Source organism: Lampetra planeri, chromosome 17 (assembly GCF_965212315.1).
Source record: "Lampetra planeri chromosome 17, kcLamPlan1.2.h2, whole genome shotgun sequence".
In the NCBI taxonomy this organism is placed as follows: domain Eukaryota; kingdom Metazoa; phylum Chordata; class Hyperoartia; order Petromyzontiformes; family Petromyzontidae; genus Lampetra; species Lampetra planeri.
In genome coordinates, this window is record NC_136123.1 from 334,070 (window position 1) to 343,377 (window position 9,308).

Sequence of the window (9,308 nt, forward strand, 5' to 3'; positions counted from 1 at the left end):
CGAGTACCCGGTGCGGTGCACGTGAAACATCGCCGCAAGCGGCGCTTGCCACGACGGTTTGCTGAGGCCGCGTGGGGGATCTTTGTCTTTGTGCGTGGGGAGCAGTACTGCGTGTGGACGGACGGGCTGAGCGCCCTGCTGGGAAAGGAGATGGGCAGCGAGTACACGCGCACCGACCTGGAGATGCTGCTCAGCATGGAGATCAAGCTGCAGCTGCTGGACCTGGAGAGCATCCCCATCCCTGAGACGGCGCCGCCACTCCCCAAAGAGCCGAGCAACTTCGACTTTGCCTACGACTACAGCTAGCCCCCCCCTCGCCCCACACGGCCACCCTCCTCGCCCCCTCTCCTTGCCCCCCCTCTTCTTGCCCCCCTTTGCTCTCCCCCTCGCCCCCCCCCCCCTCGCCTCCCTCTCCCACTCCCCGCGGCGTCCGCGACGTGATGGGCCCCGCCGACAACTGCCGTCGCCGGCCTTGCCGCTGGGGCGCAACCCTGCGCCTGACCCGTGAACCTTGACCCCGGGTCTCCCTCCTTTCTCCGCCTCCTCTCCTCATTTTCCCCAGTTTCTCTCCCTGGTCTCCCTCCTCCTCCCCCCACCCCACCGTGATCTACCTTCGTCTGCTCCCCGATTTGCCCCTGCGCTCCCTCTCCCCCGTTTTGCCGCCGCTGCGTTCTGCCGCCGGGACGGCGAGCGTTCAGCACGGCTAGCGCCAGACTCCGGTCAAACCCGCGCAATGATCCGTGTTCGGGTCGGCACCGAGCGATCGTCGGCCGGCGTAGTCAGAGTGCGGCGTTTCCTTGTGAGCGCGGAGCTCGACAGATACCCCCGCCCATCGACAAAGCTCGGCTCCCGCGGCGTCGTCAAACGCACGCCGTCGACGAAGTCCCTAATGTCACGTTGACAATGTGAACATGTTGTACTTTCTGTCATTAACTCTGTCGTCTCCTAACCCTGTGAGGTCCGCGACGGGCCGTGGCACGGCACGGGACCGCAAGGCAGCCGCGTTTGTGGTTGTGCCCGTGGGGGAGAGGCGAGCGGTTGGTGCCGGCGCCGTTACTTTCCATGGCTCGGTGCCGTGGCTCGGTGCCGTGGCTCGGTGCCGTGGCTCGGTGCCGTGGCTCGGTGCCGTGGCTCGGTGCCGTGGCTCGGTGCCGTGGCTCGGTGCCGTGGCTCGGTGCCGTGGCTCGGTGCCGTGGCTCGGTGCCGTGGCTCGGTGCCGTGGCTCGGTGCCGTGGCTCGGTGCCGTGGCTCGGTGCCGTGGCTCGGTGTGACCCACGGCAAAAATTCCGCGTAAACCGGCGTTTGCGTCGCGGCTGGAATCGGAGCCATGGATTGGTGTGGCCTCGTCTCGCGATCCGTGCCCTGGTGATCCCCAGGGCCGGGGCGACCGGGGAGTTTATTAAATTCCCGTCGTAGTTTTCAGAGCTCGGAGACTTAAGACGTTCCGTGCATTGGTTGCGTGTCAGCTTTTCTCCGCATCGCTGCCGATATCCCCCGCGAAGGCAGTATTATACCAGAGCAGTATTGTGTGTGTGTGTGTGCTTGTGTGCGCGTGTGTGTGCGTGCGTGCGCTTGATGATCGTTCGCTGCGTTTGTGCCACCGTAGCGAGATCGCCCGTCAGGTTGGTGTACGAGTTGTGGTTAACCAGCACAGTCTTCGTCCAATAAAGATGTTCGATATTTAACGCCGCCTGTCGAACGCCGTCCTTTCTCGCACCTCTCGTCTCCGGCGTTCCCCCCCACTCCCCTCTCTCCCCGAGTAGCTATAACTTCGCTGAAACAGGGACATCTCGGCCCCTAGCTTTGCATGCTTTCATCAGTGCTGCCTGTCTCCGGTCGTCACGCCAATGACAAATCTGTTTTATGATTGAGGAAAACGTCGTGGTTTGAACCCCGTCCGGGTGCAGCGTGACGCGCGGAGACCGGCACACGCTGGCGTTGGTACTCCCGGTAGCGCCCGGACCTTCGACCGGAGACCACGCCGAGCAATTTGCCTCTCGGTGTAAAGGTCACGGCCTGAATCGATCGCGCCGCCTCGCCCGGGTGTCCCGGGGGCCTCCTCTCAGCTCCACGCCCACGCTGGTCGGGGGTCGCCCGGATAGTGGGGCGAAGGTCACCGCCGCCGCGCGGACCGTGCCGAGGGTCACAGAGCCGGCGGGAGCCGAGCTGCGTCTATGGCGGACGCGGAGAGCGGGGAGGAGCGGCGGGGAGCGTTCCGCCTGCAGGCTGTGTTGGACGAGTTCCGCGGTTGCGTGGACGAGCGGGGGGACGTGCTGCTGGCGGGATACCTGCTCGGGTGGAAGGAGCTGGTGAGGTACGCAGAGCCCGGGGGCACGGAGAGGCGGTGCGAAGTGGGGATGGTCAAGAGGAGCGGCCGTGGCGGTGGCTGGCTGGCACTGAGGGCTGTGATCCCCAGCGTCTCGCTGAATATTTTCCGGCTCGCTGGTTAGATCGGAGTAGGGGGCATTTGATTCGTAATAGGCACAGCCGTCGATGTACAGTGGATGTGGTGTGCCACTTATCCAGACAGATCTGGTCCTGATTGTGACACGGCTGTAAGTGATGACATGCTGTGGGTGACTGGCGGGGTCGGCTCGCAGAAGTGTGGTGTTGGCATGTGGGAGGAAACTGGAATTACCAGAGAACACTCACACGCCAGGGGGTAACCTCTTCCAAGCAGTTCACCAGACTCGAGCCTGCTTACCTTGTGAGATCCGACGAGATCAGGTGCGTTCATGGCGGGTGAATGTGACAGCGACGTGTGACCACAGTGACTAAAGCTGTTAGATGCCCATGATCAGAGCTCTGTGAAACGGAGTTTTGACCGGGACTCTCAATGTTGCCATTTTGGCCTAATTTTCTACGTGGCAATCTTCACCCCCTTACTGCGAAAAGTTGGCAGGACCCTCCTAACAACGAGTCGTGAGATTTGGTGCGGGTTTCCTGGACCCCACCCCACTCCACCTCGCCGCGCCTTGCCGTGTCCGCGCTGCTGCAGGTTCATGAACGGCCTGGGCGCCGTCTTCTCCTTCATCTCGAGGGACGCGGCGACGAAGATCAACATCCTGCAGGGCCTGCTCGACGGAGAGGAGGCGCACAACTACCGCACCCTACAGGCCATGGCCCGACTGGAGGTGGCCCGCACTCCGGCATTCTCTGCAGCACCCGGCCACGTGCACTCGGGCTGCCGCGACTTCCTGCGCCTGCACCGCGCGCTGCTGTGGCTGCACCTGTTCCTGGAGAAGCTGCGCGCGAGCGACGAAGCCTCGGAGCGGCCCTCCGTCCTGTGCGCCGAGGCGTACGGGGCCTCTCTCGCTCAGCATCACCCGTGGCTGGTGCGCAGGGCCTCGGCCCTGGCCTTCCGCACGCTGCCCGCCCGCCAGGTCTTCCTGGCCCGGCTGGGCGCGGGCCCCGAGAAGGAGGTTCTGGCCGTGCTGGGGGAGGCGGTACCGGCCATCGTGAAGGTGTATGACATCTCGCAGCGCCTTTACGAGCACTACCAGATCCTCTCCCTGCCGTAGGAAAGGGTTTGGCGATTCACCCTGAAGTTGGGAAGTTCGGAAACACGATGGTATTGGATGGCGACTGTCGATGGAGCGTGCGGGTGTGCGTGGATCCATCTGTGCAGAGCTCCCAACGATGCCCTGTCGTGTGCCTGGTGGGTTTTCTCTATGTACTGTGGTTTTATAAAGAAAAATACTGGAAGAACTGGTTCGATTTTGACAAAAATGACGTACTAACCTACGTCGATTTTTACGAAAAAAAATCCTCATGTTTTTGGAAAATTCAATAAGGAAGTCATCGTATGCACTAAAACTGTAGTGCTGCCTGATTATTTTCATGAAAAATGCCTTTATTCTGCCAAAAAATCAAGAAAAACATCCAGGTAGTTGTTGAAAATTTCAAAAAGAACGCAATAATTTCAATGGTTTTCACGAGAATGTGCTCGTCTAAGTACGGCCCATTGATTTATAAAGAAAAATACTGGCAAGAAATGTGGTTCGATTTTGACAAAAATGACGTACTAACCTATGTCGATTTTTATGAATAAATTTTCCTCATGTTTTCAGAAAATTCAATAAAGAAGTCACTCATTTGCAATAAAACAGTAGTTCTGCCTGATTTTTTTCATGAAAAATGCATTTATTCTGAAAAAAATTGGGGGGAAAAAACATCCACGTAGTTGTGAAAAAATAAATAAATAATCAATAAATACATTCCAATGGTTTTCACGAGAATGGGCTCGCCTAAGTACGGTCCATTGTTTTATAAAGAAAAATACTGTGGTTCGATTTTGACAAAAATGACATACGTCGATTTTTACGAAAAAATGTTTTTCATGTTTTCGGAAAATTCAATAAGGAAGTCATATGCACTAAAACTGTAGTGCTGCCTGATTATTTTCATGAAAAATGCCTTTATTCTGCCAAAAAATCAAGGAAAACATCCAGGTAGTTATTGAAAATTTCTAAAAGAACGCAAAAATGTCAATGGTTTTCACGAGAATGTGCTCGCATAAGTACGTCCCATTGTTTTATTAAAAAAAACTGGCAATAAATGTGGTTCGTTTTTGACAAAAATGACGTACTAACCTATGTCGATTTTTATGAATAAATTTTCCTCATGTTTTCAGAAAATTCAATAAAGAAGTCACTCATTTGCACTAAAACAGTAGTTCTGCCTGATTATTTTCATGAAAAATTCATTTATTCTGAAAAAAATGGGGGGAAAAAACATCCACGTAGTTGTTAAAAAATAAAAAAAAATGCAAAATTGCAATGGTTTTCACGAGAATGGGCTCGCCTAAGCACGGTCCATTGTTTTATAAAGAAAAATACTGGAAAATACTGTGGTTCGATTTTGACAAAAATGACATACTAACCTGTGTCGATTTTTACGAAGAAAAAATCCTCATGTTTTCGGAAAATTCAATAAGGAATTCACTCATGTGCATTACAACTGTAGTTCTGCCTGATTATTTTCATAAAAAAATATTTTATTCTGAAAAAAATTGGAAAAAAAACCATCCAGATTATTGTTGAAAAATGCTAAAACACGCAAAAATTTCAATGGATTTCACGAGAATGTGCTCGCATAAGTACGGCCCATTGTTTTATTAAAAAAATACTGGCAGGAAATGTGGTTCGATTTTGACAAAAATGACGTACTAACCTATGTCGATTTTTATTAATACATTTTCCTCATGTTTTCAGAAAATTCAATAAAGAAGTCACTCATTTGTACTAAAACTGTTGTTCTTCCTGATTATTTTCATGAAAAATTCATTTATTCTGAAAAAATGGGGGGAAAAACATCCACATAGTTGTTAAAAAATTTTAAAAAAACGCAAAATTGCAATGGTTTTCACGAGAATGGGCTCGCCTAAGCACGGTCCATTGTTTTATAAAGAAAAATACTGGAAAATACTGTGGTTCGATTTTGACAAAAATGACGTACTAACCTATGTCGATTTTTATGAATAAATTTTCCTCATGTTTTCAGAAAATTCAATAAAGAAGTCACTCATTTGCACTAAAACAGTAGTTCTGCCTGATTATTTTCATGAAAAATGCTTTTATTCTGCCATAAAATCAAGAAAAACATCCAGGTAGTTGTTGAAATTTTCAAAAAGAACGCAATAATTTCAATGGTTTTCACGAGAATGTTCTCGTCTAAGTACGGCCCATTGATTTATAAAGAAAAATACTGGCAAGAAATGTGGTTCGATTTTGAAAAAATGACGTACTAACCTATGTCGATTTTTATGAATAAATTTTTCTCATGTTTTCGGAAAATTCAATAAGGAATTCACTCATTTGCACTGAAACAGTAGTTCTGCCTGATTATTTTCATGAAAAATGCCTTTATTCTGCCCAAAAATCAAGAGAAACATCCAGGTAGTTGTTGAAAATTTCAAAAAGAACGCAAAAATTTTAATGGTTTTCACGAGAATGTGCTCATCTAAGTACGGCCCATTGATTTATAAAGAAAAATACTGGCAGGAAATGTGGTTCGATTTTGACAAAAATGACGTACTAACCTATGTCGATTTTTATAAATAAATTTTCCTCATGTTTTCAGAAAATTCGATAAAGAAGTCACTCATTTGTACTAAAACAGTAGTTCTGCCTGATTATTTTCATGAAAAATGCCTTTATTCTGCCAAAAAATCAAGAAAAACATCCAGGTAATTGTTGAAAATTTCAAAAAAAACGCAAAAATTTCAATGGTTCTTACGAGAATGTGCTCGTCTAAGTATGGCCCATTGATTTATAAAGAAAAATACTGGCAAGAAATGTGGTTCGATTTTGACAAAAATGACATACTAACCTATGTCGATTTTTATGAATTAATTTTCCTCATGTTTTCAAAAAATTCAATAAAGAAGTCACTCATTTGCACTAAAACTGTAGTTCTACCTGATTTTTTTTTCATGAAAAATTCATTTATTCAGAAAAAATGGGGAAAAAAACATCCACGTAGTTGTTAAAAAATAAAAAAAAATAATGCAAAATTGCAATGGTTTTCACGAGAATGGGCTCGCCTAAGCACGGTCCATTGTTTTATAAAGAAAAATACTGGAAAATACTGTGGTTCGATTTTGACAAAAATGACATACTAACCTGTGTCGATTTTTACGAAGAAAAAATCCTCATGTTTTCGGAAAATTCAATAAGGAATTCACTCATGTGCATTACAACTGTAGTTCTGCCTGATTATTTTCATAAAAAAATATTTTATTCTGAAAAAAATTGGAAAAAAAACCATCCAGATTATTGTTGAAAAATGCTAAAACACGCAAAAATTTCAATGGATTTCACGAGAATGTGCTCGCATAAGTACGGCCCATTGTTTTATTAAAAAAATACTGGCAGGAAATGTGGTTCGATTTTGACAAAAATGACGTACTAACCTATGTCGATTTTTATTAATACATTTTCCTCATGTTTTCAGAAAATTCAATAAAGAAGTCACTCATTTGTACTAAAACTGTTGTTCTTCCTGATTATTTTCATGAAAAATTCATTTATTCTGAAAAAATGGGGGGAAAAACATCCACATAGTTGTTAAAAAAATTTTAAAAAACACAAAAATTTCAATGGTATTCACGAGAATGTGCTCGTCTAAGTATGGCCCATTGATTTATAAAGAAAAATACTGGAAAATACTGTGGTTCGATTTTGACAAAAATAACATACTAACCTCTGTCGATTTTTACGAAGAAAAAATCCTCATGTTTTCGGAAAATTTAATAAGGAATTCACTCATTTGCACTAAAACAGTAGTTCTGCCTGATTATTTTCATGAAAAATGCCTTTATTCTGCCAAAAAATCAAGAAAAACATCCAGGTAATTGTTGAAAATTTCAAAAAGAACGCAAAAATTTCAATGGTTCTTACGAGAATGTGCTCGTCTAAGTATGGCCCATTGATTTATAAAGAAAAATACTGGCAAGAAATGTGGTTCGATTTTGACAAAAATGACGTACTAACCTATGTCGATTTTTATGAATAAATTTTCCTCATGTTTTCAGAAAATTCAATAAAGAAGTCACTCATTTGTACTAAAACTGTAGTTCTGCCTGATTTTTTTTCATGAAAAATTCATTTATTCAGAAAAAATGGGGGAAAAAAACATCCACGTAGTTGTTAAAAAATAAAAAAATAATGCAAAATTGCAATGGTTTTCACGAGAATGGGCTCGCCTAAGCACGGTCCATTGTTTTATAAAGAAAAATACTGGAAAATACTGTGGTTCGATTTTGACAAAAATGACATACTAACCTGTGTCGATTTTTACGAAGAAAAAATCCTCATGTTTTCGGAAAATTCAATAAGGAATTCACTCATGTGCATTACAACTGTAGTTCTGCCTGATTATTTTCATAAAAAAATATTTTATTCTGAAAAAAATTGGAAAAAAAACCATCCAGATTATTGTTGAAAAATGCTAAAACACGCAAAAATTTCAATGGATTTCACGAGAATGTGCTCGCATAAGTACGGCCCATTGTTTTATTAAAAAAATACTGGCAGGAAATGTGGTTCGATTTTGACAAAAATGACATACTAACCTATGTCGATTTTTATGAATAAATTTTCCTCATGTTTTCAGAAAATTCAATAAAGAAGTCACTCATTTGCACTAAAACAGTAGTTCTGCCTGATTATTTTCATGAAAAATTCATTTATTCTGAAAAAATGGGGGGAAAAAGATCCACATAGTTGTTAAAAAATAAAAAAAAACGCAAAAATGTCAATGGTATTCACGAGAATGTGCTCGTCTAAGTATGGCCCATTGAATTATAAAGAAAAATACTGGAAAATACTGTGGTTCGATTTTGACAAAAATAACATACTAACCTCTGTCGATTTTTACGAAAAAAAAATCCTCATGTTTTCGGAAAATTTAATAAGGAATTCACTCATTTGCACTAAAACAGTAGTTCTGCCTGATTATTTTCATGAAAAATGCCTTTATTCTGCCAAAAAATCAAGAAAAACATCCAGGTAATTGTTGAAAATTAAAAAAAAAACGCAAAAATTTCAATGGTTCTTACGAGAATGTGCTCGTCTAAGTATGGCCCATTGATTTATAAAGAAAAATACTGGCAAGAAATGTGGTTCGATTTTGACAAAAATGACATACTAACCTATGTCGATTTTTATGAATTAATTTTCCTCATGTTTTCAAAAAATTCAATAAAGAAGTCACTCATTTGTACTAAAACTGTAGTTCTGCCTGATTTTTTTTCATGAAAAATTCATTTATTCAGAAAAAATGGGGGAAAAAACATCCAAGTAGTTGTTAAAAAATAAAAAAATAATGCAAAATTGCAATGGTTTTCACGAGAATGGGCTCGCCTAAGCACGGTCCATTGTTTTATAAAGAAAAATACTGGAAAATACTGTGGTTCGATTTTGACAAAAATAACATACTAAACACTGTCGATTTTTACGAAGAAAAAATCCTCATGTTTTCGGAAAATTTAATAAGGAATTCACTCATTTGCACTAAAACAGTAGTTCTGCCTGATTATTTTCATGAAAAATGCCTTTATTCTGCCAAAAAATCAAGAAAAACATCCAGGTAATTGTTGAAAATTTCAAAAAAAACGCAAAAATTTCAATGGTTCTTACGAGAATGTGCTCGTCTAAGTATGGCCCATTGATTTATAAAGAAAAATACTGGCAAGAAATGTGGTTCGATTTTGACAAAAATGACATACTAACCTATGTCGATTTTTATGAATTAATTTTCCTCATGTTTTCAAAAAATTCAATAAAGAAGTCACTCATTTGCACTAA

General features: G+C 43.5%; 2 protein-coding genes across 7 annotated transcripts in view; both read left to right on the forward strand.

Moving 5' to 3' along the window:
• The window catches only part of LOC144723215 (engulfment and cell motility protein 1-like), a 37,961-nt gene extending 36,276 nt beyond the window's left edge, over positions 1 to 1,685 (forward strand). For 5 of the 6 annotated variants that reach the window (XM_078601760.1, XM_078601762.1, XM_078601763.1 and 2 more), the window contains one exon: positions 106 to 1,685. In XM_078601760.1, coding sequence (XP_078457886.1) covers positions 106 to 306 — 201 coding nt within the window. In that variant the 3' untranslated portion in view covers positions 307 to 1,685. The remainder of the gene's footprint in view (positions 1 to 105) is intronic. The other variant, XM_078601765.1, reaches the window with a different exon arrangement.
• Positions 1,686 to 1,789: 104 nt separating this feature from the next.
• Positions 1,790 to 5,249, forward strand: LOC144723216 (ceramide-1-phosphate transfer protein-like). The gene is made up of 2 exons (XM_078601766.1): positions 1,790 to 2,314; positions 2,999 to 5,249. Exons 1-2 carry the CDS (start codon positions 2,175 to 2,177, stop codon positions 3,519 to 3,521), a joined length of 663 nt encoding a protein of 220 aa, XP_078457892.1. The 5' UTR covers positions 1,790 to 2,174; the 3' UTR covers positions 3,522 to 5,249.
• Positions 5,250 to 9,308: the final 4,059 nt, after the last annotated feature.